At 34.5% G+C, this 24,355-nt stretch overlaps 1 protein-coding gene across 13 annotated transcripts in view; it reads right to left on the bottom strand.

The window, feature by feature from the left end:
- FRYL (FRY like transcription coactivator) overlaps positions 1-24,355 on the bottom strand; it is a 155,817-nt gene that overhangs the window by 43,181 nt on the left and 88,281 nt on the right. For 12 of the 13 annotated variants that reach the window (XM_048943375.1, XM_048943373.1, XM_048943377.1 and 9 more), the window contains 24 exons: positions 21,828-21,931; positions 21,075-21,183; positions 19,308-19,394; positions 18,485-18,656; positions 17,680-17,812; positions 17,337-17,444; positions 16,329-16,566; positions 15,523-15,708; positions 15,330-15,416; positions 14,388-14,656; positions 13,802-13,997; positions 12,290-12,414; positions 10,856-10,913; positions 9,795-9,886; positions 9,261-9,433; positions 8,671-8,831; positions 8,027-8,137; positions 6,973-7,127; positions 6,637-6,736; positions 5,341-5,509; positions 3,900-4,159; positions 2,676-2,816; positions 840-1,008; positions 99-183 (listed from right to left, as the gene is read on the bottom strand). In XM_048943375.1, the coding sequence (XP_048799332.1) occupies positions 99-183; positions 840-1,008; positions 2,676-2,816; positions 3,900-4,159; positions 5,341-5,509; positions 6,637-6,736; positions 6,973-7,127; positions 8,027-8,137; positions 8,671-8,831; positions 9,261-9,433; positions 9,795-9,886; positions 10,856-10,913; positions 12,290-12,414; positions 13,802-13,997; positions 14,388-14,656; positions 15,330-15,416; positions 15,523-15,708; positions 16,329-16,566; positions 17,337-17,444; positions 17,680-17,812; positions 18,485-18,656; positions 19,308-19,394; positions 21,075-21,183; positions 21,828-21,931 (3,488 nt within the window). Of the gene's footprint in view, positions 1-98; positions 184-839; positions 1,009-2,675; positions 2,817-3,899; positions 4,160-5,340; positions 5,510-6,636; positions 6,737-6,972; positions 7,128-8,026; positions 8,138-8,670; positions 8,832-9,260; positions 9,434-9,794; positions 9,887-10,855; positions 10,914-12,289; positions 12,415-13,801; positions 13,998-14,387; positions 14,657-15,329; positions 15,417-15,522; positions 15,709-16,328; positions 16,567-17,336; positions 17,445-17,679; positions 17,813-18,484; positions 18,657-19,307; positions 19,395-21,074; positions 21,184-21,827; positions 21,932-23,823; positions 24,343-24,355 lie in introns of those variants that run through there. The other variant, XM_048943381.1, reaches the window with a different exon arrangement.

The raw sequence follows: 24,355 nt of genomic DNA, 5'->3' as shown, positions 1-24,355 counted from the left end.
ACAGACCTATCAAAGCCATTGAGACACAAGTATTTATAGAAGCTACCAGGAATTCTTCTGTATTTTAATTATTAACTGATCTCTGAGGAGATACTTACTTCTCTTCAATGCTGTCTTTTATATGTTTACTGTCAGGGTTGCCATCTGTGGGAGCTACCATTGTATTGCTACTAGAGGTGGTACCTGTGAATTAGGGACAAAGACACTGGTAACTGAATAAAAAAGCAACGCAGACTTAAGCTATATACAACGAGCCTTATTTACTTGTCCATTCCAAGACTCCTAAACAGGCACATGCTATAGCAACAGGCACAAATACAAACCAAGCAGAAGTGATTACTTTCTCATAGGAGAAAAAAAAATGTTGTGTAGACTAAAAGATTCTGAATTGCCACAGTAATCTCACTAACAGGAAAAAAAAAAACCAAAACAAAAACAAATAATTCCAGGAATCTCTAAGTCTTCAGAGTAAATGAAGTAGAAAGGCTTGTTTTTGAAGCAGGACCTAGATATCTCCTTTCTTTCCTTTATTCTATTCATCTGTAAAATGCAGTTGGATTTTGGTATGCAGTTCATTCAAAACACAAACAGATTAGGGATTAAAACCTAACAGTGTTCAATGAAGCTTATATCAATCTCTTTTTAAGAGAAACTATCAACCATCACACTTACCTGATCATAATTGCGAAAAAATTTTCACCTTCTTCTCCCTACTTTCTTACAATGAACACTTAAGCATAAGTACTCCATACTACTTTTAATACATTTTAAACACTTTCATGAACAATGCAACCACCTTGTTATCCAGCAATAATAGATTAAGTTCAATAAATTCTCACCTGAAGTGACAGAAGGGATTTTATAGCTGGAAGTAATGCGGTAATACGGTGGATTATCCATATGTGTGACTCCTGAACTGACAGGATCTGTAAGCTGAAGTTCACTCACCAGCTCTTCCAATAGTTGCATTGTTTTGTCTCTACCCAAATAAACAATAACTTTCTTTACCTGCCATCAAATAAAAAAGTACATATACATAAAATAGTAATACACACAAATACAATTCTTACCACAGTGATTTAGGAAGAAAAAAAAAAAAGATTTGATCATCTCAACTCATTAGAAACACTATCTACCTACAGTGCCAGTGAGAATACCTGCAACTGATTCTAGTTCTAAAAGCAAACAAAAACACTTTCCACAGACAAAAACACCAGCAAGCATCAGAAACATCACAAAAATTAATCTTAGTTCAACAACCATTGTTTAAGAAACATAATAGCTTTTTCTAACAAAGGTTTTAGCAACATCTAAGATTAAGATTTGGACAATGGCTCTAAGAAATGGTAAGTAAAATGGTAAGTAATTTAGGATGTTTGACTCATGAAATTACTTTGTCTCCTGGTTCAAACTATATCGGAAAGATCTGGGGCTTCACTGCTAGATTTTCTGATTTGCAATGAAAACAAATGCCACCCAATGAACTTAAAATGACCTTTGTAAGAACACAATACTGTAAGTCCTATATATTCTCAGACACACACACATACATACAAGAATACACACTTATCACAGATACCTCTTTCTTTCTTTGTTTACTTCATATCTATGTTTTGGACTGTTAGCAAAACCAATTGCAATTCTCTGATGAAAATAATAGTTATGGAGCCACCTTATTTCTTCCTAGAGAACAGAAACTATCTGTGTCTGCTGATTTGCATATTATGATGGAAAGAAATTGATCAGTGCATATATGGAATGAAATCTTTCTAAAACTAGCAATCAATCAAGTTTCTTTTTTTTAATACAAGAGAACAGAAATGCAAAAACAGGTGTTCAAGAAATCTTTTCCTTTTTAAAAAAGTTACTTACTAAATAATGTCTATGGTCCATCTAGGACACCCTGAATTTTGACAGTTCATAACTGACAGATGGCTTTGTTTCAGACTTATCACCAAGTAAATTGCAGTACGTTACTTCTACTTTCATAAACAGAAAACTACCACCATCAGAGAAATTATTTTCTCAAAATCTTTTGTTTCATATTACAAATACTTGAATCATTCATCTTCAGTGGCATGCTTCTTTAATTTCAAAAGTTCTACAGGCTTTCAGCATACCATATATTTATTACACTGGAAAGCATTCGTTGCCTCTTGTCATTGAAACAGCAAAACATTTCCTTTGCCAGGGACAGCTAGTGTCCACTTAATCCTATAAGCCTATTTCTAGAATTAGTACACTAATCACAAAGGTTGAAGTTGGCAAGAGACCTCTGCAGGTCCTGCTGCTCAAGAAGAGTGACCCAGAGCAGGCTGCCCAGGAGCACAGTCCAGACAGCTTACAGGGATCTCCCAGATTCCATCACTTCTGTGGGCAACCTGTGCCAATGCTCAGTCTTTACCTTCAAAGCACTGATGCTGAAAGGGAACCTCCTGTTTTTCAATTTGTGCCCTCACCCTGGCACTGGGCACAACCAAAGAGAGTCTGGCTCTTTGCTTTGTACCTTCCCGTCAGGTTTATATACACTTTGCACTTGATTTATTCACAGTGTACACTGGTCATAAAACATGGAGTGATACTATTACACTATATCTTTTGCTTGGTGATCTTTACTGCTAGCGTTAATTTCTAAAACACCAGTGATAATAAGGAGACTCATACAATGTACTTACATAAGGCAAAAGGCTGGGTTCACTGTTCACTCCACAGATACTGATCAGGAAGTGCAGAATTATTTTCAGATTCTTTGGCCAGCTGTCTGCCAAAGTAGTCCAGACATTTTCAATCTCAGACCAAGCCACTTCATCACCATACTGGAAAACAAAGTAAATATCTCTCCTGAAAACTCCAGCAGAATTTTTTTTTCAAGACTGCCAAAAAAAAAATCATCAGTGTCTTCATATATTTACAACTCCATTTTCATTCAAGATAAATAAATTTTTCAGATGGAAGCTATAGAGTTGCAGCCAGATATTCAACTAGAAAATCTGATTGGGTCTCTTTACCAGACTTTTACAAGATAGAATATCCCATCAGATGATATCTTACTAGTTTTATGCTTTCATTGCTTTTTTATTTTACTGCTTTAATAAAAATTAAAAACTAAAATAAGTTTTGTTATTTATATACAGTAACTATATTATTTTACAAGAGCTGCTCCAGAAGTAATGCCTCCTCTTTTATTATGTTGGTCAATGACATTAGGAGTGGGTGTTGATGGAATGGCAGAGGAGGCTGAATATTCCCCACCAATATTCCATTACATTTTGTTACTGCGTGATGGATGGCAATGGAGGGACAGTCTGACAAAATGGCATCTGACATGGAAGTGCATATGTAGCAAAGGTATGTCACCAAATTTCCCCACGTGGAAGAAAATGGCACACATGGACATTCATCAACACTTGTTGAACATTTATGGAGTGCATGTGAGTATGACAAGGCAGTAAGTGGTGCTTATCAGAAGTGGCAACAGAGGGTCACTTCCACTGGTGCAGGTTTTGACAAGCATGCTATGCAGGCTCTTGTTTATTGCTGGTGAAAATGCATAGCTAATGGTGGCTCCTATATTGAAAAATATTGTTTTGTAGCTAAGAATTTGCTCTATCAAGCAGCTTTACTTCCAAAATTCCATTTTGAGATCACACATACAGAGTGGACTACGTATTATCTATTAAAACAGACATCTATCTAGAAAAAGAGTTATATGTAACTGCTATATGCAACAGCTACTGAACTATTTCTATTACATATTTCTTATAACAATTCAAAACCGTAATTTGTGTATTCACAAGTAAGCAGACTAATATGAGCAGTAACTCTTGGAAGTCTGTAACACAGTATTTCTGAACAGTGTTCTCCCTAAACACAACAGTTGGAATACCAATTGGTTTTACCTTTGCAGTCATATACATAAGGTTGTTCAGGACCATGGCTGTAGCCTGCGGTGATCCCCAGCCTTCTCCTCGTAGCCAGCGCCTACTGTTTACCATTATTTCTCTATCCTTCAAAGAATCTTCTTCATCTTCATCTTGCCGCCGAATGGTTGGCAAAGGTTTCAAGTCCACCAACTCAATATTGTTCATCCATGGCAGCAGATAATGCAGCATCACCTGTCTCCCAGCCGGGTGAGCCGTTTGGATTCTCTGACTTACTTCTGTGATTCACAGATTACATACATAGATAAATTGTGGATCATTAATTGGAATTACTTTGCCAATAACAATCACTACTATGAATCCAGTACATCACACTAACATAAAAAAAACCGATACTGACATAACTTTGTTTAACTGACTAGTGCTACTTCATAACCACCATCTGTTCTTCAGTAGAGCTAGCTGAAGACTCTTCTGACAAACAGCATGGTTGAAGAAGCTGAATTGCTGTATGCATACACACACATAGATTTGTATGCACAAACAAGGAAGTGTATATTAGGTTCTGATAGTTTTCTTAATTGCTGAAAGTTCTGAAAAGTAAGCTTAACATTCTCTTTCTCTACTTTATGCTTGTTTCACTTACCAACTCTTGCAAAATACAAGCTAGTTTTATTCTATTAGTAGCTTTTCATTGAAAATGGTAAACAAAATCCAATCTCTATGCACCAGTTTCATTTCTATGGAAAGGAAAGCACAAGTAATGCTTTCCAGGATAAAACTGAGTCTTGATGAAAAAAGTATGCATTGCACATTACATGGTTAAAAACATGGCAAACTAGACTGAGGAGCAGAGTTTCAGCACTGCTCCTTTCCTATATAAACAGTGAGAACAAACAAATTCAAGTCACCAAGGGGAAAAAATACACTATAACATATCATATTGTGTTTAGTAAGTTTTAAAAATTATTGCCTGGAAAAAAAAATTCCTCTAATTGAGGAGATAGCTGAAAACCTAAAGCATGTAAAAATGTGCCAATTTGGCAAAAAAGCACTTTAAAACTTTTCTTACATTTGTATTTGCTCTTTTTTTTCTTTTTTTAATTTATACAAGAAGTTATTATACAAGAGGTTATTATTCTGCAGCTATTTAAGATGCTACAGAATATTATTTTTAAGTAATCTACAGTAAACAACAATACTTGAAAGAATAACAGAAGAATAATTTTGAAAGTCATTTGGAAATTATTTTATTAATACATGATTTCTCTTTTGATTCATTGTTTCCTCTTTAATATATTACAAATAGAAACGAAAATTGTTACTCAATAAATTCAATTTTCTCCACTTATTATGAAGACAATCTCTTGTGTTCCTTATTTTAGTGAATTATGAACTATACATTTTCTAAAAGGTTTCAGACCTGATGATCTTTATATTCATTCATTTTAAATCATACCTGAGAAGATGGCAAGTGTTAGCTCAGGATAAGTCCTTGCCAATTCTTCTGATAGTTGATAGTATGACACAGAATACAGATGTGGTAAAGGAGAAGGCTGACCCAAAACTCCATCTGTCCTCTGAACTTCCAGTTTGTGAGCATAACGGAACATCTTTGGTTCCAAGATCTACAACAGCAACATTCATAATTTGAAGCTCTGTACAGTTATATTAGAAGTTTTTATTTAAAAATCACCTTTAAAATTTATGCATCTGCTCCCATTTAATGGCTCGTATCAGATAGGTCTCCATACATCTCCTTCATTCAATTCCACTGAATAGCTAACACACACTTCATTTGATGCATTCTCAATGAAAAATTCTTGAGGTTTGCTTTCTCAAAATAACTTGTCCAATACATTTTTTTCCGTAACAAATTGAAAAATACCATTGAGTACTTTTATTTCCAAACAATATTATTTCTGCTCGAGACAAGTATAGAAGAAAAGCAATCTTTGATGTGCCAGAGATGCAGAGGGAGGCTATAGCAGTTCAGTACCTTCAAAATTAATTTTGGCTGATCTTAAGCAGCAGCGTTCGCTTGATAAGAAAGATGGGACTGAAAGGGAGAATGCTGTGAGTGTTGACACATCAGCAACAGTACGAATTCAGAAAGGATTTTACTGTTTAATTTAGCTGACAAGGATCCTGGGAAGAGCCTCTGAGATGACTTTTGGTATGAGCAGTGAGCAGTACATCTATATATATATTTTTTAAAATATTATTGCTGCCTGTATTACCCCTAAATGTCCGTGGAAAGGAATTAACAGAAATAAATGACTAACAACAACTCTGCTAACACCTCCCCGTGTTGATGGATAAGGAAAACATTTGGCACCAATGCAAAAATCAGGAAACTGATAGCTACATTGGTAAAGAGAGCAAAGGAACAGAAGCAACACACCTCTCTGAGAAGCTTTTAGAAAAACTGATCTATACAACACTTCTGTAGTGACAAATCAGAAAAATCTTCATTTAGGTTACGCATCTTAAAAAAGCGTATGTTGTGAAAATGTAAGTCTTTGGGGCTTACTTCTTGAAAACACACGTTTTGCTGACATCTTACTTAGGCCAAGGATCTGAGCTAATGATGTATAAAGACAGAGAAAAAAAACATACATCAAATTTTCTTATTGAAAGAACAACTAAATACTGCCAAAAAATCTTTGTGATTTTTGTTGCTGTTATTTTCTATGCATGGAGATTGTTCTGATTTTTAAAACAAAAACAATTGAATCAAAATTAGCTTACAAACCTGTAATAGTTGCATAGCTACTTCATAGATAGCCCTAGTGGAATCAGCTGCTTTAAACAGTATCAGATTTAGAAGGATCACTGTATCACACTGGTAATCCCTAGGGAAAAATCACAAGCATGAAATAAATAACATTAATTTATTTTTTTTAATTTGAATTTATTAAGTAAAAGCTAATTCTTAGGGGATATGAAATGGAATAACCTAACACTTCGGAAAGCTTCTCTAGTAACACATACACACAAACAGGAGTGATCTCCACTCTTTATGGGAGGAAAAAATGTTCTAAATGAAATTATGCTTGGAAAATGAAAGTCTTGAAAAATTCTGTAGTACCTGTTCTGGAACACACTGGCTATGGCTTTAAAGCAGCCAGCTGCTACCCGCTTGGAACCTGTATAGCACCGGTCTACGGCCCAGTACATGAGGTTACTCTGGTCAGGGTTGAGTTCCAAGAGCAGCGTAACTGCCTCGCAGCCCAGCTGGTGAACCTGTATTCAGAAATGAACCAATTAAAAATAAAATAAAATAAAATAAAAAAATAAAAAAGGGCCAACTTATAAAAATGGCATAAAAGAGGGAAATAGATATTTAATCCAAAACATCTGTAATACACAAAAATTATTCCAGCTAAAAATAATAAGTCCACAGTTTAAAAATAACAACAGATAACCTATCAAACTGTTTAACATCCAAATTGTACACACAGTAAAAGATTACTGAAGTAAATAATTAGACAGCTCTAACATTCCTTTTTCTCAGTTCCAAGCCCTGTATTGTGCTATTTACTCTTTTCTGAACACAGATCTGAAGTCAGATACAGAAAAGCAATTAAATATAGACAGGTATTCCATAGCAGGATACAAGGGACTGATCCATCTGGAGACTTGCATAATCCCTTGAATCTATCCCACTGGAGCAGTAATTCTATGCTATCACAGTATAAGTGTAACGAAGGCCCTATTTTTTAGATGTAAAACTTGCCTTACTAAATAGCTGTAAAGCTTGGTCTTCAGAATTCCATAGGACCCTGTCAATAGACTCCAGTTTCACAGAGTTCAAGTTAAAAATCTTGTCTCCTTTAAGTTTCTGAAGATTGTGCTTATTACTGCAACTTTATCTAGCTGATTAGTTTATAAATTATAAGAAGTCTGTTTCAGTCCTTTCCTCTCTAGTTCTGCTTTGTCTGTGCTCAGAATGTGCCTGCTGACTGCCTTCCTCATCTTGGTGACAGCATGTGTCAAGGACAAGGCAAAACTAGACACTCCTAAGAGCTTTAGGCGTAAGCCACTCTAAAGCCCTTGGGTCAATGTGACCACAATAATTCATGAATGCATTTATGTTGAAAGTAGTGATAGTTGCAAACCAATATTTACACTGCCTGCATTACCTTCTTATCCTGCGAATCCAGAATATTATCCAGCCATTTGTATAAATAGCCATCAGATGAGAGCCCAACATTATCTGCCACAGGGCCACAACACAGTACAGCAGACATAGCCTTTAGAAAGTAAAACACTACATTTCAATAACTCAGATACAGCAGATGTGTTTTTATCAAGCCCATTAAAATCCCAGAAAACAATAGTCTATTTTGACAGATAAGAAAGACTATGGATAACAGAAAGCAAATAACATTTTGTTAAAGAAATACTTCAATCAAATCAGGTTATTCTGTGATTCTGTGATTGTGAACTCCCAAGTAAAAGGTAAAAGTGAAAAGCTGACTTATGCAAGAATTTATATGACATTTTTATTATTAATGAACATTACATAAAAGTCTTTCTCCTTAGGCAGATGAGAAGTCATGGGAAGTCAACACCTACTAGTGATTTTAAGTAATTCTTATACTAAGTGCAATGGTTTTGCATACTGCAAAAAACAAAATTATCAAAACTGAGCAAGTAGGTAGAACAGAGAAAGTCATAAATGACAAGGATATGAAAACTACCTCCAAAAAGCCAAGATGTTAAATACACATTAGCAAAATCAACTTGGGAATTTATTTTCAAAGTTCAGAAAGTATTAAAATACCTTTAATGCACAGTATTGGTGTCTGTTTATTTGCATGTTCCTATCACTGTATCTATCCAGGGGAGTAAACATGATACTAAAAGGACCTGCCCAATGACTGAACAACATAAACAGACTGTGGCGGAGACTTTGCTGTGGAAAGACACTTCTTCTCTGGTGGACTGAAAGAAAAGCAAATAAAGTTAGAAACACTTTTTGTATCATTTTTTAAAACAATGTACATAAAAGAGAATCAGGCTATAAAAGGGAAAAAGTAAAGACGCGCTATTTCAAAATCATAACAGCTGGATGTAGTTTTACTGTTATCATGCTTAATGTCACTAAGGTAAGGATAAGCTATTTATTAATCTAAAAAAATGCAAATGCATTGTCAGCCAAGAAGACTTTTGCTGGATGAGAAAATTACTTGTAGCTTCTAAACAGTATCAGATACCTCTCTTAAAAACCCTCATTTGCTGAAGCTGTGTTCAGAATAGATGGTATATTTTTATTAATGTATTATGCAAATTCAGGTAAGTAGAATTTTTTTGATGCTTTAAAAAAAAAAAACAAAACATTCTATCAGAAGTTATCAAGATCTATTTACATACCTGGAACATTTTGAATGATATTTGCCACTAAGGCACTAAAATGGCATCGGATATCTTTCAATGTATCAGAATCCTTTTCATTTTCTGCTTCTAGGAGTTGTCTTGTTAGATCAACATACTCAAGTAAAGTGTTGTTGAGGGAATGTGTTTCATTATCAAGGCCACCACTTGCACTTAAAAATAAAAATATTAAACTGTATGCTAAATATACATCTTTAAAAAAAAAAACAAAAAACAAAAAACCCAATCCTTATCTCCTTCTCTTTAATAGACCTCACCATTGCAAACACTGAATTCAAAGTCAGCTTTTCCCTAAGCTTGTTTCCTTGCTATATAAAAAAAAACAGTGAAAGTAAACAAATAAGCAAGCGTTATTTTTCACAGCTCCCTCATCCTTCTACAGAATTAGATCTTACACTGGGAGTAATTGTTAATGAAAAATTGCAATTTCAGAAACACAACAAATTAATTAATGATACTTCACTGTAGAAATCTATATTACACAGTGATCCTGCTTATCAGTGCAGCCCCCACCTGTGACTAATGACACCAGCATCTGCCAACAGTTCAAATATTCGTACTAGCTGTACACGTAAAATATCTCGACGCCTGCGCCGTTTCATGTTCTGTGCAACAGAGGAAACACAGAATTAGATGAAGTGGGGAAAAAAACATAAAACTGCATGGCACAAAAAAGTATTATTTTATTTAGACAACAACTTGCATGAATTATCAGGAGTACAAAACTTCTATGAACGGTTACCAAAACGCCTACTTATCTTAACAGATCAGGCAGTGAAGAAAAGTTATTCCTTTTGTAATTGCAAGATACACCCAGTTTATTATTACACATATTAACAAAATAATACACTTTTTGTCACTCTCCTGTCATGAAAAGTGACATGTAAAACAATGAACTGAAGTACAATACCAATCTTTCTGTGCGTGTAAGACTAAGAAAACACACTATGCTCCAGTAACATTCTGAAACAAAAGTCATGTTCCATCTCATCATCTGTATTTAATTATGAATTTATTAGTTCATGAGTTTATTAACATGAATACAACAGTTACCATAAAAAAATTCTGAATAATCATCTGTATTTGTGTTTACAGAGATTATTATTTCTGTGGATACCCACAGGGGCTTCTAAACCCTACAGTAAAACATCCTCTCCATCAGAAGACTTTTATTCAGTGCAGACAGCCAGGTGAGCTCAGCCATTTCCATTTTAAAGAACTAAACAAAGCTGGATGACAGTAGAAATCAATGCCATCTTAGGAACTACTAATTGCAGGCAGCATTTAACTATGCTAAACCATGCTTAAGAAACATAAATTAAAGAATGTGGAAATGCTTACAGTAATTTCTACTCATTCAAAACTAAACTCCTTTGATATAAGAATAATACAGAGTTCAAAGCAGAACTCTTATACTGTAAACAGCTCACCCTAATTTGAAAAGGAACGTTTCATTTTGTTACCTGGTGTTTTGACAGCTTTAAGGTGCAGAAGCAGAACTAACAGTTATTTACTATCATTTTTGAGAAGATAGCTAAAACTCTGTGCCAAATATAGGAAAAACATCTAATTACCTCTGGCCTTCTTTCAAGTGCTTCCTTAATTATAGGATGTAGCTCTTCTATTAGTTCCCTGAATTAAAATAAAATAATCAAAAGAATATGAACAACCATTAAATTATCATCTTAACTGAAAGATATTTCATAATAAGTGTTAAAATTTCATTTAAAACACCCTTAGGTTTTACTTATAGCTTTCTGACATAAATAAGCATTTACAAGAGATGTTTCTGAGAAGATTTTCCTCATTTAAATACAAAGCACCAAAAAGCTTTCTCAGTAACTACACTAAATTTTCATTTAGAGAGTTCTAAGTTATATTTCTATCAGGTATTATTTTCATTCACCTTCACATCCAGGATTTAACAAAGCCTTATGTTGCAAGTAGATACTATCAGATAAAAGCGATGTTGGCAGCTAATCATATCCTGTTCTTGCAACTGTCACTGTGCATTTACTTGTTAATAAACACTCCTTCTCTAAGGCCAATAATGATATGCTGACAGACTAGTCAGTCCAGTCTCTATGAAAACTGAAAAGCAATGATTTGATGCTGTGGTTACATTTCCAATTGGCAGTGAAGCTTCATAGTTTTTTCTCAGTTCCTTCTGCCAAACTCCGATTATCTCACGACTCCATGAAAAGGGGCAAAGGAACATGAAAGAGATCAGCAGTGTAGATCTATGCAAACAGCACACTAAGGTAAAACTTACTAATTCTACTTTTACAATCAATAGTATAGCAATAACCTCCTCTGTTTTAGGTTTGCCGTAGTGTGTCCCTGTGTCCCACATTTTTCTGTGTACTTTCAGTGCTGTTCTAATTTACACATACCAAAAGCATCATCCACTGAAGTTTTTCATGTTAAATGACTGATTCCCCTGGTACAGGGGTCCTCCTTCAGGAAATGTGTTAAGGTGCTCAGAAAGAAAACTTTCATTAAATTGCATGAGACTTAAACATGGTGACGGATAGTTCCATATTTTTGTTCAGATTAACAACAAAAAAACAAACAAACAGGTGTTTGGTTTTTTTGTGATTATAAGGTTTTTTGGTAAAACACACTCAAAGGTTGGCTTTTGGTAGAGAGTACACAACAAACTAGACACGTGATTAATAATAGAAAATAAAAGAGAAAATGAGTATTCTAGGTTTAAGTGGCGTTATCAATTATGTTCAGTACCTCTACAACCACGACTGTAACTAATATGTAAACGTCAACAGTCCATAGTCTCTTCCTCCATAGGGCAGTCTTTAATACCAATAAAAGGCATAAAAACAATAAAATTAGTTCAGCTTCTAAAAATTCATTGTCATAGAGCTAAGTGCTAGAAAAGAATGATAATCAGTTTTCACAGATTTTCTAATGCTTAAGAAGGCCTTTTTCTGAGTTCTGTTTCCCCAGCTTTGTGCTCATCAGCATAAAACCAGATGAAACACAGCAATTACCTAAAAGCTCCTGGGTTGGTCCTGCCAAGTCCCAGCACAAGGGATTCTGTAATTTCCATGCTCTCAGAGCGCATCATTGGAACTATGTGCTTAAACAAGGAAGAAGGGGATGGAATGCCAATGATCTAAGAAGAAAATCAGAATAAACCTGAATGAAGCAGTTATCCAACGTGCAGGTAGTAACATTAAAACATCTGCTACAATACTGGATTCTTAAGTACTGATCTGAACTACTCATGATAAAAACAAGGTTTCTGACCTTTGGCGTGGAAAACAAATTTCAAAAATGATACAAAATGCACATCCTTTCCCTGTAGTGAACAACATGGATGAAGATAATTGAGAAAAAAAATCTGTAGTTATCTGCCCTGAACTTTTCTGTTTTGTCACTGAACCTAAAAAGCCTCTGTAAAGACTTCATCCCATCTGTTCGGCAACCTACTGAGGCACTGTGCTGAGCACACAAGAGAGCTGAAATAGATTGTTACCAGGGCCAATGACTCTTCAAAAAGAGTTGAGTATGCACCTATGCAAGACCTTTACAGGCAGCTGAGAGGCAACGGCACTACATACCTTCACATCCTCCATGTGAGAGGCATCTCCAAAAGTTTGAAAATCAAAAATAAACAGTGACTTAGAGGTTTGCGTGGCCATCTTTGAATAATATATTTCTGAGGGTCTTCCACACTTATCTTCAAGACATTCTGATTACAGGAATATTTCCATATTTCATTTTCAGAGAAAAAGCTTAATGAGAATTTTGTTAGCTCTCCAATTCATACTTGCATATTCAGTTTAGAGGAGAGCTTACAAAATATTCTAAGATCTTCTGTTTCTTTAGGAGGAAAAGTAAGCCTGTTAAAATTTCATTTTGCAGTTTCTCAGATTTAAGGACAGAATCTTGGTAACAACTGGAACAGGATGCTTCTGCCAAAAATCTGCTGCACAAGCTATGAGTTATCTTCACTGCCTTTACTCCATCTTCCACAGGAAGCCAAAGAGGAGATTAAAAAAAAAAACAAAAAACACACAAAAGAACACCCAACCATGTCTGCAGATAACATGAAGTAATGCAGACAAAACTGTGGTTAGGAAAAATATAACAAAGTATAGTGCCTGAACAGAACACTGCCTCAGCTAGTGGAGAAGTGTGAGGCTATTTGCTCAGAATTACAGAGGTCTTCTGACAGGAAAGAAAAATAATAGTAAAACAAAAAAAGAACGGAAGACAAAATATTTCCTCATTATCACCAGATAAGACTTCGAAACTGGGTTAATGTTTTCATTACATGATTAGAATTTGTCTGAAAAACCACAGGTAGAAATGCCTTTATCGTATGGTTTGGAAGAAACAACCTGAACCTTATCCAAAACAAATGAAAAAAGGCATTTTAAACATATTTTCAGATAAATTACACAGCCTTCGAAGAATCATGATAGTTGTCATAAGCCTCAAGTGGTTCTACTTCAGTAGTAGCTGCAGTATTTACAGCAATCATTAGAAGAACCTACTCTTGAATCGATGCTGTAGCCACTGTCAGGGGTAGACGCCAGCGTCTCAGGAGGGGAACATCTCACAGAGCCAGTGGAAGTAGAGGAGCTTGAAGAAGATGCTGCACTGCAGCAAAGAATCAGGTAGTTTCTCCAGAGCCCAATGTAGGAGTCACTGCTTGTAGTTGTATTCACTTTCTTTGCATTGATAGGGCTGCTATTTAAAGAAAAAAAAGCCCAATATTGTAAATAATGCCTAGGAGGTTTTGTTTCTCTATTGAATTCATTTTTAAATTGTGTGTCTGTTTCTGCTAACATAGTGTACTCCCAATAAATTATTCAGATCAGACTTGTACATCAATAATGTATGTTTTTATAGTCAAACTTGTAGAACTACAATATTGCCTAAGGCACGAATCAATCTTTACAGCAGATAGCATTTTTTTCCAAATAGAACTGATCTACCTTTTTTTATATGAATGAATGAAATCCATAGAAAATATTAGGAGTGCATGCTGCCTCACCGAAACATAACAGCATTAGAATGATGATGAATCTTGGAAGAATACAAGTAAATTAGACTCTATTCCTTTAGAAATGAGCTTACTTTATATCCACTTGTGGAGACAGCATCTGGAGTCTGGTATAAGCAAACATCCAAGCATAGCTTACAGCTGTTGGGCAGTGTTTTGGAAGATTTTCCTGCTTCATAAAACTTGAAAGGCTTATAATCCACGGATCTTGGCCTTGAGTCACATGTGCAAATATCCATATATGTGATGGACTGACCACATCAAACTGGTGGCTGATTGGAGAGGAACTCCAGTCAGCCAAAGTCTGTAAATCCACTGAACTGGGACAGTATAGTAAAGTAGTCTGTACACATTAAAAAAACAAACAAACAAACAAAAAAACACAATTAATTTCTATGCATATTAAGTAATACTTTTTCACTTGTAGATTTTCATTCTGAAATGTGAGTGTCAAAACTACATTTAGGTATAGTTAAAACACATTATTTAATTCGTGCTGTTTTTAGAAAAGTTCCTGAATATGAGCAGTGATAGAAACAGGTTGGAAAGGAAATAAATATTAAGTAAACTATTTTTAAAAAATGGCATTTGACTCATGATAACTTATTCTTCCAAAAAATTCCAGACTTTTGAAGTCTTACTACTGAAATACAACTCATTTCCTAAGCCGAAACACAGCAAAGCTTCTCTTCAACTGTGAATAGTTTAAAGATAAATATATAACAAGGGAATTCAGCTCAATCAGAAACCGTACAATGTTGTTGTCAGCCTCAAATCATTCCTCAATTTTTGTTCTGAGAAATAGCTTTGGAGGCCCTGGATGTTTTTTTGCTGGTTTTTTTTTTTTTTCTTTTTCTTTTCTTTTTTTTCTTTTCTTTTCTTTTTTTTTTTTTTAAGCTGATAAACTGTTGATAAAATTAGCTTGAATATAATGACACTGCGATTTAAAAGACATACGAAAATGCTTACAGAAATGCATCATCTTACACTCAAGTTTAAGATAAAATCTCTCCTACCTGATCAGCACCAGTAAGATGTATGAAACTCTCCAGGATAGAAGCACTTTGTCTGTCCATTACATCTATAGCCAATTCATCATCACTCTAAAAAACAACAACCAAAAAACCCAAAAAAACATAAAAATCACAAAGTCAAGAAAAACAGTATTTTTTCATTAAGCTTTTACATGAATGGATAATCAACTCTTACCTTAGAAATTTCTAGAAGAGTGAACAAGGCCCTTATTTCTCTAAGCACACTGACTGCTAATCTTCTCGTTGCAGGCCTTGTGCTGCAAAGAATGACCAAAGCAAAGCCTTCCACCACGTGAAATACGTTGGAATAAAGGGTCCTCTCCAGAGGAAGGGTATGGGCAGCCCCACTGGAGACACCACGCTAAGAAATAAGCACAGAAGTTAAACAAATGAAGGAAAAAGTAAACACAATCAAATTATAGTGTCATCATTAGTGATGACAGAGTCATAAGATATTTAGATCTTCTCTACTTGTCATATTTTAAATTATGAAAATGGCACAGCATCAGCTAGCTTGTATTTTTTTCTCTCTGAATTCAGTCCAAACATCACAAGGAAGTCCTTCTTATTTTACTTCCTCACCTAAGTGATGAAATGAGGGCAAAATTCAACAAGAGTAAACGACTCTCTCTCACAATTAATATTACATAAAATGATTTCTCATAACCCTTGTACCTCTTTTCTATTAGTTAGTGGAAAATTGTGCTGTATTGCTAACTCTGCTGCTTAAAAGTGCTATTTAATATTTCCAATTCCACATGTTGAATTTGGTGTAAAGAAAAATGTGGCAATTAATCACTGATTAGAGAATACTTAATATTAAATTATATTTTGGGAAAAAAATAAAATAATATGTCTAAATATCTTCAGCATTGTAAGAAAGTAAACAGAATTTTTATTACTTTAATAAAAAAAGCATACTAACAAAACTGCATATAGATTAAATTATGCTTTGATATAAAAGGATTGTATTGAAAATACCTGAGAATCTTGAGCTTTGTTATGCATTTGGGCTGCTTGTTTCCACTGATTTATGAGCTGCACTAACATTTTTACTGCATTGTCAAGAAGCGTTGGGTGGATGTCAGTCACTTCACGCACAATAAAATACACAAATCCTGAAAGAACATCTTCTCGCCAATCTGGAAAATCAAGCATTAATGCTTGGAGTGTATTGAAAGCCAAGGCACGGAGTTCTTCATCCATATGAATTGTCAGCCTGTTTAGAAAAAATACCAGTATCATCAACTCTAGAATTGCATATTCTTAACCAGCCTTTATGAATTCAAGTTTGGTGCTGTCTTCTGCCTTTATTGTACAGTGCAGAATACCGCAGAGATGCATTCTCTGCACTGAATACATCTGCAACTAGCTAAGACAAGATCCTGCTAGAAATATAGCAAAATAAAGTAAGACTTCAAAAAACTGAGTGCAAGAAAACAATTTTCATGAGAGATAATCATGTCTTTTGTATATGTGTTTATCCGAGTGAAACTGATCTTAGAGGTCAGCGTGGAGGTATCTTGGGATGTGCAGGTTACTGTTTTTCAATGCTTCCTGTCTTCTACGAATAAACAGTGTTACAAAAGCCTTAATTACTCTTGCCCACTTAACTAACATTTACGTATTTATAATTCAACACACTCTATGCAAATGAGCTTGTAATTCCAAAACTACAAGCTGAACTGTTCTCCTACACCAAGACTATCTTTATATTAAAAAATGAAATATAACAAATAAATAAACAGAAGAAAAATGTATTGCTACAGTAATAACTGAAGACTGCCTGCACATACCTCAACTATCTGTTCTCACTGAATGCTCAGACTTCCTACCTGCAGACACAACTGCTGAAGGCAGGCAAGAATAAGAGCGATCGATCTGTACACAGTGGACTTGAACTTCATAGTGAGTTGACTCACATACTCTATATTATATAAGGAGCTTTTAAAAAGGAATATTCACTAAAAGTTATTTTATTTCACTTACCTTGCAAGCAATTCAATGAGGTCAGTCCTGCTCATACCATCTGGAATCAGTCTTGGAATAGCAGCAATACAAGTTCTGAATAAATCTATCTTAGGCTTTCTTTCACCTCTACAAAACCAGTTTGTAAACAACAAAACAACAGAAAATCCACATCAGTATATCACAGAGATTTTCAATCTTAGGTCAAAACTTAAGAAGGTACTAGAAAATTTTTAGCATTAATTAATGAAATCAGAATGAATTTAATATTCAAACAAAAAGCCTAAATTTGTAATGTAGCAATGTGAAACATTACAGCACAAGAATAATACAATATAAGTTTGACAGTGGATTTTATACATACGTAATCATGTCTTCAGGTTCTTTATTGGACATCTGCACGCTAGTCATGCACATGGGCCTTCCAACTTCTTTGTCCAAATGCCTAAGTATGCTGTCCAGAGCTTTTCTGACTTGAGGATAGTATATTGACATTCCTGAAAAGGCACAGAGATCCAACCACTTCTTTCAGTATTGCATATTCTCACTCACTTTTCACATTCTTATTAAAATATATACCACGTTCAGCTAAGGACAAATTTCTTATTGTACAAAACCTGTCATTAAACTAATTTTAAGTGCAAAAAAGAGGCATATCAAGCAAGCAGTAGGAGGTATTGTATGAAAGTAGAAGTTTCCTTCAGGGAAGAACATAAACAGAGAAGTAATTATTAGTTGCTTTTCTCATTTCTGAGTATTTTAGCTCTAGCTTGAGACTGTCTTTTAGAGACAACTATTTCATCTGCAGATCATGAACCAAACAAAGGGATAAAAAATGTCTCACTCCAACGCAGCTGTATTTTGGAACACTGTAGAGTGGATCAAAGGAACAAAAATTTCCATGCTAATTACCAAACTAATTCTACTCAGTATTTTGTGTGCTAATCCAGCAGTTTTTAAAAAAGCCACAGATCCAGTCTTGGACACCAGAAGTTCAATATCGTCTAGAGCTTCTCTCTAAAGAATCATGTTAAAACATGCTATAACTAAATTCTCCATAAAAATTAAAATAAATATAGAAATAAATATACACAAACGCATTATTTGAGAATAACTGAGAACATCTACGTATGTATTGGAATGTAAAATTCCAAAAGACCAGTACATACCTATAACTTTTGCTTCCTCATCTGTCAGTGTTTTATTAAGAAAAATTTTCTTCACACGCAGAGTATTTCCTGAGGGAAGAACAACTCCTGTTGTTGGCATTGGTGGTTCACCATCTTTCTGCTGCAAACTATCTGCTATGACAAGGAAGACTCTGAGGCCTATATTCATCCTCTTCAAAAGCAACAAAGGGAAGAAAAAAGAAGTAGAATACAAAAGGAATTATAACATTAAAGTAACACAAAACACAAACAGCGTTTTCCCTCTGTAAGCAGACAGCATTAGTAGGACAGGCATGATTTATATATTACCCATTAGTGTAATGAAAGTATGAACAAAATTTTAGTGTTGAATGCCTTCTCACATCTCTGATTCCAGTCAACAAAACTGGCATGGACAAATGGACTTTATGTTTCAGAGTAAACAGGATTAAAGGAGTTAATATGAATGATAAGAATGGTATACGCAAGAAACACATTTTTACATCTCATCTATTACACTGGCTTTGTAAGAGCTGGGTATGATGTCCCTGAAGAAAAGGCTTTATGGTTATACACAAAAGCACAAATACAGGGTTTACAGTTGCAATGAGCTGAAACTGCAGTAGTGTTGCTGGCTTACTCACCAGACATAGGACAGCAATTGTACACAACTATTTATTTCTTTAGCTAGTAATAGCTAGTTATTTCTTCAGCTTTATCAGAACATCTTTTTTGATATTCATTAATCTGCTTTCATGTCAGCTCAAAAATAGTTAACTACAGTTCCAAAAACTTCACCCCAACATCCTGTTCTCACTGCATGCAAGTAGTAAGTTTGTTTTACCTCTGGATTAATTGTGAAGGTTTTGGGTGATTTTCCAACACTAAGAAGATCAAATATTATTTCTTTCATTGCAAAATCCAAGCGTTCCTATAAAGGAAAAAAGGTTTATACATAAATTCTTGTTTATCTTTCTATGCATAGCTGAATTTCTTCCTTATAGGCAGTAGGTATCATGCCTTAGAAGTTCAAACATATAAAAATGATATTTTAGAAGTTTTAAAATATTTATTTTTCTTACATACTCTTATGAATTAATAACACTCTTAAAAAAGTAATACAGTTCAACACTCCTAATGCAATGTATTAAAAATGTCAAAATACACTACATTGGCATTAATATACTGGTGAAGTCCATGTGAGTTAGAAAATTAATCAATTAAGGCTGCATTTGCAATCTCAGATTACAATTCAGGTTCTCTTTGAATGGTCATACACTATTGGACTTCAGTTTCAATCTGTGCAAGAGATGCCAAATGAAAAAAAAATATCAAATTGGCATAGCAGATGCATTTTTCTGTTTTCTTTTCTTTTTTTTTAACTAATACAGCTCAGTTCTTGAACAAGTTCAGAAATGTAATATACGTGCTAGAAAAAAATGGAACAAATGAGTCTGATACATGAGTCAATTGAACAGTCCTTCAAAAAGCATATTTTATTCCTGCTTCAGTTAGGCAGCTCTTATTATTGATGGCAGTTGAGTTAGTTAAGTAAAGCCTTCACAGTAGGTTACTAATTACATCTACTTCATTCTGAGAATGCCTGATTTCAGACCCTGGGATCTCATTAGTAGAAGTGTCAAATGGAAAATTCTGCTTGTACCTACTTTGGTGAAAATCTATACCAAAGAATAGAAACTTCACCATTTACTCTCTGCTAAACTTCAGTTCTCCATCTGTTCAACACAGTATAAAAAAAAAAAAAACACACTGAACTCTTAAAAAGCATTCTGAAACTAGGGTGAGGGGGCAATAGAAGAGTTCATCATGAAACTGTATTCCGATACAAAGGCAAAAGAATAAAGTAAATAAAGCACAGGCTTTTACAGTTAGGCTGCTTTACAGGTTCAAATATTTGATAATTAAAAATAATTTAAACTTAGTGTTAAAATGAAGAACCCTAGAAATAAAATTGAGAGCATAAAGGATTTTGTATCCTGTTTTATCTCTGTACAAACAGAAGTAGGTCATTTTGGAAACTGAAGCACAGACAAGCTATCTGTAAGATGGAAAAAGAAGTCTAATTTATAAGGTTAAAGATGAATGAGTATTGTATCCTGTGGGATCACCCCCTGCATTTTGATATTAAGATAACAGAAGCATCTAAAACAATACAAATTGTAATGCAGTAGGAACTACACACTAACATACACGTTGCAATTTTTTTTTTCCAGTCTACAGAGGTTAGACTCCCTGCTAAATACAAATGGACTTTAATGTTCAGATACTCTGTCCCTTATGAATATATTATAATGGAATACTGTAAGTATATCACTGTACTTCATTTATCTTCATACGTATACAGACACATCCGTTACAGAACAATACAAATGCAAATACTAACTACCATAACATCTACAAATCATAGTTATTGAACTTCAAAGAAAAATAATTTTGCCACTTGAAGAAACAAACCAGTCATTCTATTATTATTTGGGGAAATTTTATTCAATACATTAAACTCTACAAATATTTCAAAAAACAGCCCATAATTTATATTTCTTACAAATAATGCTCATAATATTGTATCTCTACCTAGATATATTCTTACCTGAGCAATGAACTGAATAATCTTCACAAATATATTCAGAGGTGTGTCTCGTGGGACCACGCTACGTGATCCTTTTGGAAAAAGTGCTGATACAATGCTCATGAGACGACTACAAGAATTGAGAAACAAATGTAAGAAGTCAAAAAATTGTTCTAAGAATAATTTTTTGCAATTGCCTATTTGTTGAGATTCAAATCAGAAGGATGTAGGATTGACTACTGCATACCACAGAAGGCAGTACCTTCCATTTAAATGATAGCCCTCTGTTGTTGAGGGCATTATAACGAGTTAGTTTATATGCAGGCCAAAATCCTGCTTTTGAGCTACTCAGTCAGGAGGAGGAGCAATTGCTGAATGACTACTCTAAATTCTCACTGTGCTAATTTGCAAAAACACATCTTTTCATTCTTTTCATTTCCAGCCTATACTGGATGGGCACTTGTGATGGGCACACTTGTGAAGTGATGGGCACTTCAGATCCCATTTGTTATGGTATCAGTAGAGCCTGCCAACTAAATTTCCTGTTTTTTATCTCTCTATCCACTTATGTCATCACACACACATAAAAAGGAGAGTGAGGACTCTCTTCATTCTCCTCTTCAAACTAACCAAGTTCCTCTGGTTTTCTCTATTAAGATGAAGTTTCTGTTTCTCTACTTATCCAACAAGCCCATCCCCTAGGTGACTTTGGAATCTTTTTTAACATCACAAAGGAAAAAAAGGAACTTAGAATCCCTTGTGCAAAGAACTTACCTTTGAGTTACAGTGTTGCTTTCACATTTTATTCTAATAACATAAACCCACAACAACCTATACAAAGATTCCAGTGCAACTCGGGACATTTTAGGATCTTTATTCTGTAAAATAGAAGAGAAATACAGTTACTGTTGCCTGCAAGACATTCAGGAAATCATACTATTACTCTTCTGACTTTTGAGAATATTTTCAACTATTTTTAAGAAAGAAAGCTGACATGTTTAATACTGACTGTAAGTTTTACTGTGTATATTTAAAACCAAGCATGCATTGCACATTCCCAATACTATTTAACTACTTAACGAGTAATTTCAGGGTGCTTTATATGCCTTTCACTCTGAAAGCAGAACATTAACTAACAGCCCTCAGGATGAACACCAAGAGCATATTGCCTCAAAGAACTTTTCTTAGAAAGTAATTGATATCCACTTTATAGCAAACTAACTTGTAATTTTATCTAAAACATGGGAGTAGCTGCTTAGGATCAGGCACAAAGTCCATCTAAGCGCAGTATTCAGCTTATGAGAGCAGACAGTAGCAGGTGCAGAAGAAAAAGATTGCAGGGCAAGCATTAATAAATTATGCGTGGTATGAAATACACTTTCATCCTAAAGCTTCTTCAAGGAGCTTAACTTTGCTCCTTCTAGCTCTTTCACTGTTCAGAACACTGAGTGACAATAACGTTTGTCACATCAACTCCAGTAACCTCCTTTTTAGCTAAGGACGCTCACTGTATTTATAATCTTGAAGCATTCAGTGGGACTCTTGGAATTCACCATTAGTATTACGAACTGGAAATAAATGACTCCCAGGTGGAACTTTTTAGGCACTGTCTCAGTTTAAAAATATATATATATTCTTTCCCATCTCGTCTTGTTTCAAGACACAATGTTTCTGCCTGATGGCTTGAACACAATAAATTTCACTTTTTGTGGCCTCAATCACAAACCAATGGTCCAGTGTAGCACTTCCAGGACAAGTGGAGTGTAAATTCAGACTGTGATAGCTTTGATTTCAACTAACTTAAACTGTGCTCCTTCTCCCCCCCACCAAAAAAAATAACAATTACATAATTATTTATCATAGCTTATCTACAGGCCAACATTTCTTTATGTCCCAAGTAAGATTATGAATTAATCTGTCCATGCTTTAACAAATACTACCCATAATGCAGCATTTAGAACTTTTCCTAGTAGTAGTAACCCACTTGAGTAATGCTCTGGTTTCCTTATATCTGATAAAGGGGAAAATAATTTACAGTTCAGAAGAAAATCAAAATTAAAAAAACAAACAAACAAACAAAAAAAAAAAAAACAAGTTTAGGTAGCAGACATTTCTGTAATTTGGTTTACAACACTCCATAGCTGAGAAGGTTTATCATTCTGACTGGTTATGATGAAGCTTGCATCTTTGTCAGAAAAGCAAAATGTGTGAATAGGCATTCACTTTTTTAAAAGTGTAAAAACATTAAAAATACAGCTGTACTTCTGGACTTAAGCACTGAAAAGCTTCATTACCTCTTACTACAACTAGAAAAAAACAAATATTTTACAAGAAAATGGCTTTTTTTTTTTTTTTGGTCTAATTATGGCACGGTTGTATATCTGCTGTTAGTACGCCAGTATTTCCTTTCCTCTTTGAGATTACTGCATCTAGAACACAGTGAACAAGTCTATGCAGCCCCACAACCTGACTACATTTCAGCATTTTTAGCTGATGTCTGACAGATTTTAAAGCATTCTCTTTTGTGGGTTGTTTGTTTTTTCCCAAGCACAGCTCTGTTTCAAATCCTAGAATTTTTCACATGGATAAATGATATCAGAAAACTATGGAATAAACTTTAAAGAACTGTATCTCAGTTATAAAACAAAAAGTAAGAACAAATCTACAATGGTCTAACATGACACATTAAGACAAGTCAATGAAACATATCTCAATGAAGGCAAGAAACAAAACAGCATTTTTTCCATGTTAGTCAAATGTAGTCACTTACTGAAGAAAGTACTTTTTAATACTGATGTTAAACTTTTCTTCTGTTCTGAACTAAAACATTTCCTACTTTTTAAAACCTGCAAAACCAACAGTGTAAAAGTCTTTCAAGTTAGTGCACTGCAAGTTGTTACAGTAAATCAGTTTCACATTTTTTACTGTGAAAATGCTTTCAAGTTTGCTCACATGCAAGACATTTTTTGGAACAAATTAACAGAAAAAAACCCCATACATCTGAATATGTAGTTTAATTCCAGTGGAAACATGCATTGTTGTTCAGGGAAACCAGCTGTGATATTGATATGCAACCTCTCACTCACATTCTCACCCCCTAGGACAAACTGATATCAGTTTTCTGTCTTTCTCCTTTGCTCCCTATCATGAAAAAAAGACCTTTAAAACATTCCGTGTCCTGTGGCTTCTTAACAATGCCAAGAGCATTTTTTACACAGATAGGAAAGTACAAAATACAATGATTAACATAAAAAAGTACAAAATACATTATTTACACGAGACAAAGCAACATTTCACTGAGT

This window comes from Lagopus muta, chromosome 4 (genome assembly GCF_023343835.1).
Source record: "Lagopus muta isolate bLagMut1 chromosome 4, bLagMut1 primary, whole genome shotgun sequence".
Taxonomy (NCBI): Eukaryota; Metazoa; Chordata; class Aves; order Galliformes; family Phasianidae; genus Lagopus; species Lagopus muta.
This window is presented reverse-complemented; position numbering and strand designations above follow the sequence as displayed.